At 38.7% G+C, this 15,978-nt stretch overlaps 1 protein-coding gene across 1 annotated transcript in view; it reads left to right on the forward strand.

Annotated features, from left to right (window-relative positions):
• Positions 1–15,978, forward strand: part of THADA (THADA armadillo repeat containing) — a 153,776-nt gene that overhangs the window by 87,815 nt on the left and 49,983 nt on the right. Inside the window, exon 29 of the mRNA XM_062490364.1 lies at positions 3,498–3,613. Within this exon, the coding sequence (XP_062346348.1) occupies positions 3,498–3,613 (116 nt within the window). The remainder of the gene's footprint in view (positions 1–3,497; positions 3,614–15,978) is intronic.

A 15,978-nucleotide genomic window follows, 5' to 3' on the forward strand; every position in this document is an offset into this window, starting at 1 on the left:
GTGTAATAAAAAAACAATGCCATATACACAAGGAACACCATGACCTCACTGCATTTATGTGTGAGGAATTCAGCAGAGGATTTTAAATCATGTAGTATTTTGGACTTGAGGAGAGCCATGTGCTGGAAAGCCTGTCTATTTTATTATCTATATCAAACAGTCTCATAAAACTTGCTACCTCCTCCTGCAAACATTGCTTGGCTTGTAGTCTTAGATCATGGAAGCCATATGGAAGCCAAAGAATGACACGTCATGTGATGGAAGTGAAGAACTACTGAGGTTAACTTTTACACGTTGCTTGTTTGGTTGCCTCTGGTTTTAGCTTACATAATGTAAGGCTTTGTATAAAACATGCTGATGTTAATTACAATTTCCACTTTAGCTTAGGCTTTCTAAAATCTCATGTTGAGAAAAGAATTTCTCTGTGGGGAAAGCTTTCTAGGTGTCTAAAATTTGGTGAGGGTGCCTGAATAAAAGAGGGCTTGCAGTGGAATAACAAGAAAATCAGGATTTTGTGTATGTCAGGATAAGTCAGAACAGGCTAAATTGTAGTTGAGCATTTTATTTGATGGATGCAAGCAAGCACTTTTCAAGAGGGCATCAAACTCTCACGTGAATTGCACCTTCTAATTCTACTGTTTAAACAGGGCTCATGTCCCATGATTTTTACCATCTGAATAGTATTGAAAGGATTGGTTCATACTAAAGCATTAACTCCAGAGGAGTTTTGGTTGTGTTTTCAGTGCTGAATTTCCTACCTGGACAAACTTTAAGTTCAATTTGACCTCCTTAGTATACACAATTCTTTCTCTTTCAAGACCTTTTGCTTGAACCATCAAACCACTTAGGTTTCCTCTGCCTCTACATGGAAGGCACTTTGAGAGTTGTTTTCAGAGCTGAAGAGATTAAATTAATTTAAGCTTCTAGGAAAAAAATATGATAGCCCCTTCATAATTGTGAAAGATTTTATGTTATTGCTTGGAGGTAAATCCATTGTCATTCCTGGAAATTAACAGAAGCACAGAAGAATAAAATTGGAAAGGTTAAGACACCAAATGGTTTTCAATTAGCAGAGGATATAAAAAGCAATAAGAGCTTCTGCATAAATAATATTTTCCATTTTCATTCTTCTTCTTCTGTTGTGTCTATGACTTAACAGGGGGTTAGGGCAAGCCACAAAAAATACAGAGAAACTATTAGTAGTGGCAGTTTAGTGCATTGTTTTCATGAAGAAGGTTAATTTGAGTAGGTACTTAGGTAAACCATTTTAATAAGCAAACACTTGCACTGTCAAGAACAGACTAAAGGAGAGGATTCACAGTAGACATCTCTGGTGACACTTTGAAATGTTGTCAAGCTTGCTTGCAGTTCTGCAAAGTATTTTGTAGAAAAATATTGAGATTCAAAAAGATCTTGGAAAGGCCATTTTAGAAAGGTGCTATCAACAAAATTATGTTCAGTTCAGAGGACTTCAGGTGATTTAAAAAAACCCCAAAAGAACCGAAAAGACAAGCTACTTCTCCAGGATGTGTCTTGCTTACAGAGCACCTGCTAACAAAGGGAGACAGAAGTTTATTTCATTGTTCCTGTCAAAAGGCCCCCAGTGGGATCTCTGTGTTTAATAAGTGCCTCACTAGGAAAAAATCTGGGCTGACTGGATAGTGTCCAGAGAACAGTTGTTTGCTCTGAGGGCAGGGGCGGAGCAGACAGGAACACCTTACCTCAAGAGCTTGGATTTTGAGGGAGAAAGACTAGAGGAGTTGCATACAAGTGTTCCAGAATCTGCTTTCTTGGATGTTTTCAGGATTAGGACAGTCAGGCATTTGTTTCATCGAAGAATGTTTAGACCCTGCTTCAGTGTTTGTATGGATTAGATAGTCTCTTGACATCTCTTCTGTTTCTGTGCTTAGTTGAAATGACTGCAGCTGTTTTTCCACTTGAATGATTTCACAAAAAAGAGCCCAGATGAAATTGTGTCAAGTTAATACTATGTGACAATGCTTGTGTTTCCAAAACAAGCAAACAAACAAAAAAAATACAACCCCCGGAGCAAGTGACAGCTGGAATGTGGAAAATCAAGATCTGAGATCTAAAAATCTGGATGCAAAGGTTTTTCTTTCCCCAAAGTGAAGTGAAGGCCGCAGCTTGATCCATTAGTCATTAAATTGTCACTTTGCAAGGATGAAGTGCTAATACTCTCACGTCAAGAGTGTTTCCATATCAAATGCTCACAGTATGTATTTTCAGGAATGCTCTGATAATACCTCCTAAGCTTCATAAATTCTGCACGTGGTCAGTTGCAGTAAATAATGGGGGATGTACTTCTTCAGTCTGCATAGAAGCCCTTTCTGTAAATGTAACTTAGCTGTGTAAGTGAACAGAATTTCCAATTTCGAGGCTGTAAGGCAAAATTCCTTATGCTGAGTAAGATCTTTTCCATTAGGCTTCACTACTGCAGCACACATTTCCATGGGTTTCCATTTAGAAATCACCTCACCCAGATGTTTCCTGTACACTTGTGTGTGAATGGGAAAAGTTAAAACAAAGTGGGATGATAGGGGTGGTGTCACTTGTGTCAAGTGTGTCATGCACCCACTGCCACGTGCAGTATGGGCACTACAGGGGCTGGGCTTGGAGAGCCCCTCTCCACTGTCCAGTTGCTATCAGCTTTCTTTTACTACCCATTATTTTCATTTCATGATGAGATGACTCCACTTTTTAAAAAAAAAAAACACGTTTCTTTATATTCAATGCCACTTGGAAAAAACTCTTTAAATAGCAAGGAAGGTCTCTGAGAACATACATTTTTTGTTTTAACTGTCTGAAAAGCTGTGGGTCTTGCTTTCTATTCTGGTACCTTGAACTCTTCATCAAAGCTGGGACATGTCTATTAGGTTTTTACATGAAACTCTGGAGGAAAAAGTGCAGAATCCTAGTCCTCAGAAGGGGAAGGTGTGAGCATCTCCCTGCTGGCCATCTGGCCACAGTGTTTGACTGGAGCCTGGAATGCAGGTTTTCAGGAGCAGGAATAAAGATGCTTTTCTGTCAGCACTTCAGAATGGTTATAGATGGTAATTCTCCTCCCTCTCTCCTTGGTTGTACTTACAAGCAGCCATGCTCCATCCAGTGTGCCAAGCTGCCTGTCTGCTCCCCAGGCAGCTGTGCTGGCACTGGGGAGCAAATGGCACAGCAAGAAAGTTGAAAGTTGAGGGATCCTTAAGTTGGAAAAGGCCAGAGTGGTGTTCATGCAGCTGCCTTCTGTTCATTTCATGGAGGTTAACATCTTGAAGCACTTTCTGTTGTTTTGTGTGAAAAATGAGTTTGAAAGATGGGGCAGCTAAAGGATTTAAGGATTCTATCTGCTGCGAGGCCAAGTGAATATGTTTTTCCTTGAGTAATAGTTGTTCATTTTGCAGGCAACTGTTACATCTCTCAGTTATTTGGAGGAGAAACAGTGGCTAGGAACTGTTTGTTTAATTTATTTTTTTTTTATTTAGGTTTTTTACTTGCTGCAGTCGTACCTAGAATCAAACCAGTTTGTTAGCTTGGACTTCCAGCAGGGACTGGGTGACATCATTACCTGTATGGGAACTAAGCTGTGGCTGGCTAAAAGGTAAGATAAAACACAAAATACCTGATTTATAAACACAGTTTGCTAATGCATGGCAGACTTGGTTGATTTTTTTAAGTTATTATTTTAGCAAGGTGGACAGATTTATTTGTCTAGAAATATGTAAAAGTTAGATGCCTTATTGGGTTGCTGGTTTTTAATCAAGGTGATTTTTTTCCCAAAAGCAAGTAGTAGTCCAGTCATTAAAGAAAAAAATAACTGTGAATGAACATTCCTACAGAAGTAGACATTTTGAGGATAACTGTTGCTTCTTGGCTAAGAAATATATACCACATATATGAGGTTTTTATGTTACTATTTTTCTGACTTTGACCTTCACAGAAAATTAGTAGGAAAATGTCATAGCAATTGTTCAAACTAAAAGTGTTTAGCTGCCCACAAACAATCCAAGCTAGATTTGGGAACACTTTCTGTAAGTTTATCTTAAGGTGACCTACATATAGCCAACCTTCCTGCCTTCCTTCCTGCCTTCCTTCCTGCCTTCCTTCCTGCCTTCCTTCCTGCCTTCCTTCCTGCCTTCCTTCCTGCCTTCCTTCCTGCCTTCCTTCCTGCCTTCCTTCCTGCCTTCCTTCCTGCCTTCCTTCCTGCCTTCCTTCCTGCCTTCCTTCCTGCCTTCCTTCCTGCCTTCCTTCCTGCCTTCCTTCCTGCCTTCCTTCCTGCCTTCCTTCCTGCCTTCCTTCCTGCCTTCCTTCCTGCCTTCCTTCCTGCCTTCCTTCCTGCCTTCCTTCCCTCTTTTCTTCTCTATTTTCTCTCAGCAATTGCTATTGAGAATTTCTACCCATGAGAATTCCTACCCAAAACTCTGAAGGAATCAATTATGAACAAGAGCACAGGTCCTTGCATAGATAGATAACTGGGAATATCCCACATGTTGTACTGTGTGGATCTCTTATAAAACCAGAGTAATTTTCTGATCGTCAAAAACAAAATCCTTAGAGGTTTGGAGAAGAGGGCTGTCTAGTGAGGGAAATCTGTCAGTATTAACTGAGTTGGGGTAATGAAGACAGAACTGATCTTTGGGAATTACAGAAGTGTCTCCTCAAAGAGTGAGAGTGATGATATGGCAGATAAAACTTGGTGCAAATAAGTGGAAAATGGTGCTCATGAACAAAGTCTGGACTTTACCTGGGGAAGGAGTGGTTGACTGAGCAGACTTTTTGCTTGAAAAAAGTTACTCATTTTCTTGGTAATGACCAATAGGGGAGGGGTAAATATAATAAAAAGAATAAAGAAAAACACAGAAAACCCATCTGTGTTTGTGTATTAATCTGTGTTGTATATTTAAATATTGTGTAAATCCCAAAGAAGATACACTAGGAATCAGAAGCAGTATAAAGACTGACAAGTATAAAACAGTTTCTACTTGATTAAACAGGTTGAGATTATTTTTTTTAATCATGGAAAAAGGACAGCTGAGGGATATGAAATATGAGTCACAGAGAAAGGGACAGGAAATTAGCATTCTGTCCAAGGTGGCAGATGTAAAAGAAACCAACTAATGAAGTTTTTAATGTAATTTCAATTTGGCTATGGAACTCTGTAATATAAGATAGTCTTGGTTTTAAACCTGTTTGAATTTTTAAACAATTTAATGGAGTCATGGAGGGAAGGTCCAGTGAGGTTACTGAGTATGTAGGCATCACAGTTGGCTCAAGAAATTCTTCAGCAACCTTGAGGGTTGAGACAGAGGTTTTGGCAAGTGTCACTAGTTGTTATGCTTCCATTTCTTGTGTGTCTGCTCTCTGCCCCAGTCATGGTGGATTTAGTGGACCTTTTCACTTGAATCAATGTAAGCATTTTTATGTGTTTAAATGAGAATGTTAATTTGTATAATTAAATTAAATTTACTAATACTGTTATAAAGAGTAAATACCCAAACACTGGAGACCAAAATCAGTAGAAAGACATTCATGCCTAAGTAATTCAAACCTCTTTCTCTTGCAGCAAATACGTAAAGGCCAGGTTCTGTTCATTACAGACTTTCAATAAATTCTATTTCCAAAGTATTTTTTCCCAACTGGCCTTTTTAATACATCAGTCACTGACTGATGACTGGTTGGGTTTTTACTGAGTTTTTTTATATTACTTTATTATCATTTCTGGAAACAAAAACTTTTCAGGCCCTCTCTAAGAAATTCTTGTGCACAGTAAATAAAGGTGTTCACCTGAAGAGATGTGTTTTTTCTTTCACACGCCTGTAAAAAGTCACAGCTGTATGTGCTGATATTAACTCCCTATCAGCATCACATTTTGATTTTGTTGGTTTGTTGTAGCCTCCTTGTCATAGTTCTCCACAATGCAGTTAATTTTATACATAAAGGTTTTTAGAATGTCTTTCTCCCAGACAGTAAAATTTTGTATTATGAGCATGCAGCCTTGCAACACTAACTTAAAGCATGAGGATTTTTACTGACAGAAAACATTTTTGCAAATTTCTTGATGTACTTTATCATTCTAGCACACTTCAAGTTAGCCTCCCTCCCTCCCTCCCCTTTTGCTTGAGATAAATGTATTCAGTGTGGTGTCACTCAAAAAAAAAAAAAAAAAAAAACAAAGGAAAAAACTTTCAAGAAAGAACCCAAACAAACAAGGACATTGGAGTGGTGTTTTCTGGTGGTTTTAGTGTCCCACATCCAGTGTTCAGCTTTACTGTTGGTAGTTGACTGGGTAAAGGTGAACAACTGCTCTGTGATCAGCTCTGGAGTGTGAGGGTCTTGTTTTTGCTTTTCTTTTTTCTTGTTTTAATTGAGTTTTAGAAGGTTGCTTGGCAACTGAGATGTGAAACTTAGTGTCTGTGTGGGTTTCTGCATGTTGGGAGACCCTCTTAGGAAACCAGCACTTTATTCTTGCTGTGTTAGACATCTTGGTATGCATCTTCTGCTGTCAGAGGGTGATGGCTGGCTGGACCCTCAGTCGTGTACAGACATTCTTACCTTATTTTTGTTCAGGGAAAGGGAATGAGCACCACAGAGACATTAATGGATCCCCATCTGTTTTTTCTGCCTTTTTCATAAGGAGATAATTTACCATGTCACCAGTACTGCAGGGCAGAGACTGTTTGAAAAGAGGGTATAAAAGGCACTCACTATTAATCTTAAATGGTTTTTAAAAAGTTAAAATAACAGGAAAGTGGTTTGTGAATCTGGGGAATTATTTCCAAACATCATTTTTCAGTCATATTTCTGTGCTAGTTCTGTAAAGTTCTTGCTGGTGTTCTTTCAACTATGTACTTCCTTTGTGCTATGGAACAAACTTCTCTGAGAATCTTGAATTACAAAACTTTGGATTGCATATGTAGTTCTTAAAAATGAGGCTCAGTTATCATGTGTGTGTATTTGGAGGGAAGATTATCATTCTTCAGTTCTTTCCTGAGCTGGGTGGTTTTTTTTTTTTGGGTTTTTTTTTTTGGGGTTTTGGTTTTAGGCTTTTCTTTGCCTTTTCAGGGCCAGAATGTAATTTCCTTTCATCAGAATTTATTGGTGTAGAATAGCTCAAGAGTCTGTTGCACATTCCGTGTAATTCCTCTTTTTTTTTTTTCTCCATGCTATGACCTGATTTTCCTTTAGAGAATAAAATAATGGGTCACATTCCCCAAATTGAATTTCATAAAGCATTTGCTTTTTCAACTGGTATTTTCTATCTGTTGTGAAGGCAGTCTTCTCATACTGGTGGAGCATGGTTGCTTTTTCTCCTTGGCTTTTTTTAATATCTTCAAAACATTAACTTTTCTGTGTATTCAGAACCAGTATTTTAATTTTTGATGTTTTGAATGAGACCTACGTTCCATCCACTTCTCAAGGTGATAGTTGAGTCTTTTCACTTTAATAGTATGTTTACAGTTTGCTTGGTCTTTTTTATTTTGTTTTGGAATATACCTGTTTGTTAGTCTAAAGTGTTTTAGTAAAGTTACTGCTTTCTTTCACCTTCACACCAGTGTTAGTTTAGTGCATTTTTTGCAAATGTGGGAAATGCAGGGTGTTTGAGAAGAACACAAATCCAAAAAAAAAGTATAAAATCTGCTTTGTTGGAGAACTTAGGTAGTGGAAAAAAATGATGTGAATTAGTCTGATGAAAGCTTTAAAATATGATCCGTTTATCAAGCTAAATCTTTGAAAGAGTTCAAAGCTCTGTCATATGAATAAATTTTTTTAAGTACTTTTTAGCTCGGCTGCATACCGGGGAGTTACAAGACTAACTCTTGATGCCTTCTGCTTCATAAATACAGACCACTAGAAGAGCAGACTTTGGATTTGGTAATGTGTTGTACAGAAGTCCCAGAAATATCTCCCTTGTTTAATTTGTAGCCTTTGACGTGACAAAGTCTTGGTATTGGAAAATTTGAGAAATCGTGTCGTTGCATGGGTTTGCTGTAGGATGCTGCTTTTCAGCACTTTAAGGTGGATTTTTTTTTTATGCCTTCCTACTTACTGGAGACCACAGGAGGGGGAAGAGACTTTGAGGTCCTGCCAGAAACCAAATAACATTCTCTACTCACCTCTAGCCATGTGCCATTTCTTGGTCGAGAGCTTGTCTGTACTGGAAGAGTTTACTTCTAAGAAGGTGGCTTTCTTGAAACTAACTTGTGTGGAGCAACCTTGTGTTAAAGCAGTTGGCTTTGCATTTTGCAAGGAGTTGTTGATTCGTCTGGAATGGGCCACCTGCGGAGTGTTCATAACCCAAATAACCTGTGCTCTGCCTTGCTGCTGCTTACAGCTCTCTGCTTTGTGGTTGGCACTGTTAAAAATCCAAATGGGTCCTGCGCAAGACTCAAGCTCCCACGACAAATACATGCAAGAGTTATTTTGGGCACGAGCTCAAAACAAGGTTCACTGTTCACTGAGAGATGCTGCTTGGGTTTCCCCCGGCTGACTCTCTGATGATCCAGCTATGATTGCTTTGAATGAGGGAAATCTCATCAGTATTTTATAGTCCTACACAGTGTGGTGACTTGCCAAGTTTTGATGGCCATGGCACTCCATCAAGCCTGTTGTATCCCTTTTCCCCCCTCCACTTTTGGCAGTGCTATGTGAGTGACAATAGGCGGATGAGCAGTCTTACATCCTTCCTAGGAGAAACTTCACGCAGTGTGCATTTAGGCCATCTGCGTAGAAAGCAAGAATGTGGCTCAGTGGTTTCAGCATTTCATGGCTCAGACTGCAACCTAAATATGACTTTCTTCTCATTGCCTCTTGGAAGAAGCAGTGGTTCACTTCTAGTGAGCAGGCTATTACAGGCAGAACAGGGGCACGTGCAGGATTACTTGGACAGAAGTGAAACATGCCCATGTCTCTCTGCAACTTTGCAAGCAGCCTCTCTGTGATTTTTGAAGTGGTTCTTATTTGGGAGTTGGAAGTGGTTTTTTGTAATTTCTAATAAGCAAGAAGTGGGGAGAACGTAAGGTTATTCTCCTGGGCAGAGAGAGTTCTCTTCTTTTAGTACTCCTGCCTCTTCTTCCACCACATCAAGATGAACCTCCTTGTACTTCCAAGGCCATGTCTGTACTTGGCATCTCTTGTTCTAACTTTTCCACTTTTTCATTTCTATCTTTCAAACCTACACATTGAGAAGTGCAGTTAATTACACTTGTTCGTTAGTGGTTTGTACACATTGTACAGCCAAATTCAAAAGTTGAAAATAGTTGAGCCTTTGTCTGCAGAAGTTTATTTACCAGGTTTCAAATTGAAAACTTAACTTTCTGTCAGCTAGAGCAATAATTCATGTGTTTACCCTTGGATACACAAAATGTGGAGTTTTTGCTGTCCTGTTCCAGCTGAATATGGAGTGTACCAGTTTGAACAGCTCACAGAATCACAGAATAAGCTGAGTTGGAAGGGACCCGCAAGGATCATTGAGTCTGACTCGTGCCCTGCACAGGCCATCCCCAAGAGTCACACCATGTGCCTGAGAGCATTGTCCAAACACTTCTTGAATTCTGTCAGCCTTGGTGCTGACTCACCAGTAATTTGTAAATCTGCACATTCTAACCCATGGGCCTTGTTTTAGCCTTGCTTGTCTTTGTTTTTGAGAACAGTCATAGCACGTCATTGTTCATAAATTTATTCCTAGAGGCATTAAGTTAAATCTTACGTTCTTTTAGCAGGCTAATTTAGGTTTCTGTGCTGCTTCAAGTCCACTCTTTCAACAGTTTTGATAACAGTATCCTTAACACGGCTACAAACTGTTTGTTTAGGCAGTTGGTGATTGCTTGTTTTGGATCACCCACTTCGAGTATCAGTAGAGACGTTTGGACTTCAGGCAAGTTTAAGATGTACTTTGCGTAAGATAAAATAGTGTTTGACTCTGGTTCATAGGTATATTCCTAACTTAAATAGTAACATTCCAGGAATATTACGTTTTGGATAAGGTTGTTTAAGGTGCTCCCTCCACCAGTGCAACATTTGGAGTAGGCAGAAACAACATACAATTACAGATTTTGGACATAAGTCCTCACTTATATCTGAAAATACTTTTCAAAAACATAAGAGTTTTCATAGCTGTTTCTTTATAAGCAAGCCCTCTGATGTTAATTGTGTAAAATGCATTAAATTTGCACATGGGATTAGTTTGATCTCTTAAGTTTTTTAGGATGCTGCCCAGGAATCACATGAGGTTCTCATTAAGAGAACAAAAAAGAGAACAGCCAGGATTATTTTATCAATCAGGTATGCTAAAAAACAATACCAACAAAACACAGCCTTTCAGTATCATTCACCAAGGACAGCTGGAGCACAAATTAATTTTTCTTAATAGCTGAAACGCAGGATGTTCTTGGTGCTGTCACAATGATAAAATAATTTGTGTAGCCTCTTTTTGAAGCAATAAATTCTCTGTCATTACCAGGGAAACTAATAACAACATAATAGTCTGGCTTTGAGAGTGGTAGAAAAACTTAAATCACCAGACTAGCAACTCCCTTTGGAGACAATGCCTGCTCTAATGCTGGATGAGATGTCCCTATAGAATGGGCAAGTGAGGGAACTGTGCACATGGTAAGTACTCGGAGAAGATCTCAACAGCACCAAGTAGGCAAGCAGATGCACTGTTACTAATGTTTGCATTTCTATTTCTATGCGGGTGTTCCTGTGCTTCCAGGAATTCAGCAAGGTTTACTTGGTAGTGCAGGCTTCATTATTACTTTTTAAAATGCTTTCCATTAAATGTAGGTCTGTTGGCTGTGATGTTCATTGATGTGCTGGTTTTGTATTACATGGTTAAAAATGCTATGAACAAAGTTTAATAATTAAATCCATTATTAATGTCTCCTTAAGAAGACAAGAGGAAGGCCATACATGTTGATTCAGTGCTACAGATGTGGGCTCTGAGAGAAAACAGATTAAAATATGAATGCTGCCCTCTAAACAAATACAGCCCCAAAAACCTCAGTCTTTGGAATACTGCAGAATTTGAAAGCTAATAACCAAAACAACAGAAGATTTAATCTTCTAATCATCCGCTCGCTGTGTGTGTAGGAGTGATTTCCATAAGCCTTGTCGCCTCCATAAATGACAACTGATCCTTTACCAGATCATGCTGCAGGTAAAATGTGGTCAGTACAAAGCCAGCCTGTCCTGGTTCATTATCAACCCTCCAAGGATAGAGCTCCTTATGGACAGCCCTCAAGGATTACGTAGAGTTGACTGTACCAAGACTCAAGACATCACAAATGATGCGCATTTTGGTGCGTTTAGAAGATATATTAGCTGACACAATGGCAGGTCACATCTCAGAAGAATCTGGCCACCAGAAGTAGGAATACTTTTGGTGATGGCCATTCTTCAGCAAGGAGTACACTGGGAGCTGATAGAGAGGGAAAGATAAACTGTAAATCCAAAATCTAATTGGCAGTGTGCAGGCCGCAAAACCTGAGATTATGGAAGAGAAAGGCACAGTGGCAAACTCATAATAGGAAGTTGCACAATCCTGTCCCCAAGTACCAGCTATGACATGTTTGACTTAATCAAAATTCATTCCCTTGTTTATGTAGAGCTAAAGATGAAATTCCAGCCTCAAATGTTCATAAAATTTTGACTTATCAGAAATGTTTATAAAGTTCAGAAATACAGGAATTTGTGCAATTGCATCTTGTGCATTAACTTGAATATGATGTTTAGGAAACAAACTGTTCTTCTGTTGGAATCAAAAACTGTATGTAATAAAGGTGACAGGAAAGTAGGAGAATTTGGGGTTTAAACTCTTATCACCAGGAAGTTGATCTGTTGCCTAAAATATAAATTTCCTTGATAATGACATGGTATTTACACAAAAGCATAGGGCAGTGTATAGTAATTAGTATTTCTTTTACTATGGGACTTTTCCTAAAATAATATTGATAAGTTTAATCATAAGAAGAGGTCTTCCTTACAGGAATTTTAGTCCTTTTCAGCCTTTCTAAAGGCTCCAGAAACATTACAGCATTACAGTAAGAGTGACTTTTTCTTTGAAGACCAGAGAGGGAGTAGGCATTTCATTTGATTAATTGATCACTTGGAAAATTGAAATGAAAACAGTCATGCAAGTCATTAAGATGAATCTCTTCTTCTTCACAAGGTACCTGTGAATTGGCCTTGAAGGGGTTGCCCTTGTAATCTTGCCAGCTCTGGTATCTTTACCCCAATGCTTAAGTGTATGTTGTGGCATTTTTGGACAAAATACAAAGATTTGTAGGTGACTCTGTAGGTTGTATAATTTTGACTCAAGTTCTACGTCAACTTGATTCATTATCCAAATCTTGTCATCAGTTTTTAAAGTTTGGAGCTGAGATTAACCAATCTGAGTTTCTAAGAGTCACTTAAACACTGTATTAAAAAAAATGTTGTCTGACACTGTTAATTATTTTCTGTTTTACTGTGACCAGACCTGTAGTGTCCATGTTACATTATTAGGAGGAAATTCAATTTTTTTAGTTAATTAATAAAGTTAAAGTCCCATTTCAGAAACAAGATTAACAGTTAAAAAGATTCATAAAGCAGCACTGGGTAGAAAATTTGCAGTGTTTCAGACTTTTCTAAAAGCTTGGAGACTGCAAAATGCAGAGCTTTTCTGAGACCTCTTACAAAAGGTTTTATAAATCAGTAAGATAGCTGTCTTCACTATGATACTTGTATCTAAGCTCATCCACAAGAGAGAGATTATGGATTATTATTAAAGAGACATTAATTGTCAGGTTGCATTTGAAATTTCTTAGTGCTCATTGAGAGTTTGAGGAAATATGCTTTGATTTTTATGTTTTTAAATTTTTTAGTAAATATTGTAAGTTACTGTATATTAAATAGTGCTTGTTCTGCTAATCATTTTCTAACATCTGTTTCCTAATGAGGAGAAATATGAGCAAAACAGACTACCTTTTTGGAAAACATTGAATTTCTAGCATAACCAAAAGCGAATGAAATAAACATTAACACAAACTGCCTTGATTTCATAATCACTAGCTTGTATCTGTCTTATTTACGTAACAAGTGCAATAAATTAATGTTACAATTGTTGTTGCTGCTCTTGAAGTGAGGTGGAAAAAGAGGAATGAACCAGGATAAAATAGCTGTCAGATTCCAAACTGGGGGTTTGGGGAAGATTATGAGAATCTGCAGAAGTTGTACTTCAGAAGTCTTTGGTACTAGCTATAAAGGGGTGTTGGTATCCTGACTTTAATACAGAAATCTGTATGGTTATAAATGGTGCCCTTTAATAAGTAGAAATGCTGTTTAAGGGCCTCTGCAAACCTTATTGGTTATAAAAACAAGAGATTGTCTTTTTCCCAGTGTTCTGACAGAATTGAGGCCAAATGTGTGAGCTTTCCATGTTCTTTGCTCCTTGTTGTTTCTCTTGGAAAAGAAGGTAATTTGCTCCGTAATTCATTAATGTTGATCTTGTTTAAATTAAACAGTAATACAGAAGAAACTTAATTTCAAAAGTTAAGCCATGTGTTCCTGATAGAGTTGAAGCAATGAAATTGTGGGAGCCAAGTACACAGGAGGTCTGTGACCACATATTGCTGATTTCTTCAATAAATGCCAGTTTGGTTTGCATTAGATCTTCCATCCAAAATAAGCAAACCAATGACTATCTCAAATTCAGCATGACTTAACTATTAAAAGGTGAATCAAACATTTTAAAGATAATATTTGTAGAGCTCCAAGCTGTGAGAGTCTAGGATTGATTTCAGTCGCATAGACCTATGCTGCAATCAGTGGTACTTAGTGGAGGTAAAGGCAGAGCAGAAATCAAAGCAAGCCCTACTGCTACTGTGGGTAGCCAAAGCCAGCTGGAGCAAACCCCAGTGTTGCACATGGAGCTTCTGAACCTGCCCAGTCTGATTTACATCTCCTGAAGGGGGGTATGCTTCCTCATTCACCTACCAGGCAGTTCCTTGTTGAAAACAAATAGTTCTTTGTTACTTTGGTCATATAATATTCTATAAGTGTTTAACCTTGGACTCTTCAAAGGGCTGTGAACGGGAGCCTGGGAATTTTAACGGACTCTTTAGCTCCATTAACATTTTTCTTTGAAAAAAAAGTCCCTGGACTCTTAACAGCTAACAAAACGTTTTCTCCTGCAAGTGTCTTCAACTGTTTCTAAAATTTTATTTTCACATGCCAGAATTGAAAATGCAATTGCAAGGAAGTCTGTCTGTTCTATCCCAAATTCATCATTACTGACAAGAAGCTGAGTAGGTTTGGAAGACTTATTTTCAGGATCTAATCCAGAAATCTGCTGTGAAGTGTCAATAGTAGGCAAAGTGTCACCTGTGTTTTGAGATTTTCTGCTGTTCAGCCAGGCCTACCTAAAATAGTAAGGAAAAAAAAAAAAAGACACTTATTTCTATCATACTGAAGATACTGTTAGAGCTTTGGCCAATTTAAAAAAAAAACCCAAAACCAAAAAACCCTTTAAAATCTTCAGTCCCTTTAACTTTTTTGACTTGTGTTCCTTTAATGATGTAGTACATTCTGTGGAGTTCTAGAATCATAGAATCACCTGGGTTGAAAGGGACCTTAAGGATCACCTAGTTCCAGCTCCTCTGCTGTGAGCTGAGGACAGCTTCAACTAGAATAGGTTCTTAAGAGCCCTGTGCAACCTGACCTTGAACACCTCCAGGGATGGGGCATGCACAACTGCGCTTGGCAACCTGTTCCAGTGCCTCACCACCCTCACAGCAAAGAATTTCTTCTTAATATATTAATGTAAACCTGCTCTTGTTCAGTTTGAATTCCCCCTTGTCCTGACACTATAGGCTCTTGTAAAATCTCTCTCTTGCCAGCTACCTTTGGGTACTGGAAGGCTGCAATCTTGTTGAGTCTGAACAATCCTAATTCTCTTAGCCTGTCCGCATAGGGTCATGTGGTGGGGACACAGCAGCGCCTCTCATCATCATTTTGTTCTTCTTGGTTGAGTTAGAAATACGTTTTTTTCTGCGTCTTGTTCTTGCTAAGTAGTAATTCAAAGTAGGAATCCTTTCTGTTCCTGCCTGTTGCAGGAGTCTTCCCTCCCTCTGCCTGGCAGGTCCAGTCTATGACAGTGCTTGACTTTCCCACGTTACTCAGGACAGACAGCCTATAACCTCTCTTTGGTCAGATGTATTGAAACATTCTGCTGTATTAGCTGTTAGTGAAACTAAATGCAGCAGTTGCCTGTGACCTGGCTTTTATTTCCACCTGGACGGTCAAGCTCCAAGTGGCAGCATTATGAAGGAGTACTAGAAAGTGTGGGGCAAGCTCCTAAGTGCAGTAAGAGTCCAGGAGCAGGCTGGTTGTAAGTTCTATACTCAAACACAAAGCAGTAAATTGAACTTCAGAAAATTATGGTTTAAGGCATCTGGATGTGGTATGTCAGGTGGCCACTGGGTCTTTGGTGCCAGGTCTTTGACTTCCAGATGTGCTGCTGTTACACTGAGCTACTGGCTAGCATAGACAAAGCATTGCTTTAATCAGCTATGTGCCCTGGCATCACTAGCCTGCTATTAGTATAGATGTGTAATAGTATGAATATTGTTTGATAGCTACTTTATATTTCTGGGTGGATATACCCTTAGATATGGGAGTCCTAACCATCTCTAGTTCTATCCCTTTCAGAGTCATGTACAGTTTATCATCTGGAGTGAGCGTGTGATGTATTTGTTTCCATTAATAACCAGGCTGGAAGGGAAATAAAATAATCTTTGGGTTTTGGACAGAAAAAAGGAATGCTGTTCCAGATGTCTGGAGCTCCCACCTTTTGCTACTACTGTGACTTTCTTATTTGGAGACAGATTTCCTCAAACTTCATTTATGAGAACACTACTTTATTGGTATTGGTTTTGAAAAGGAAACATCCTGTACTATTCCCACTCATGTTGCTGAAGTTCTGCATGAACA

The sequence above is a fragment of the Cinclus cinclus genome, chromosome 3 (assembly GCF_963662255.1).
Source record: "Cinclus cinclus chromosome 3, bCinCin1.1, whole genome shotgun sequence".
Classification (NCBI taxonomy): Eukaryota; Metazoa; Chordata; class Aves; order Passeriformes; family Cinclidae; genus Cinclus; species Cinclus cinclus.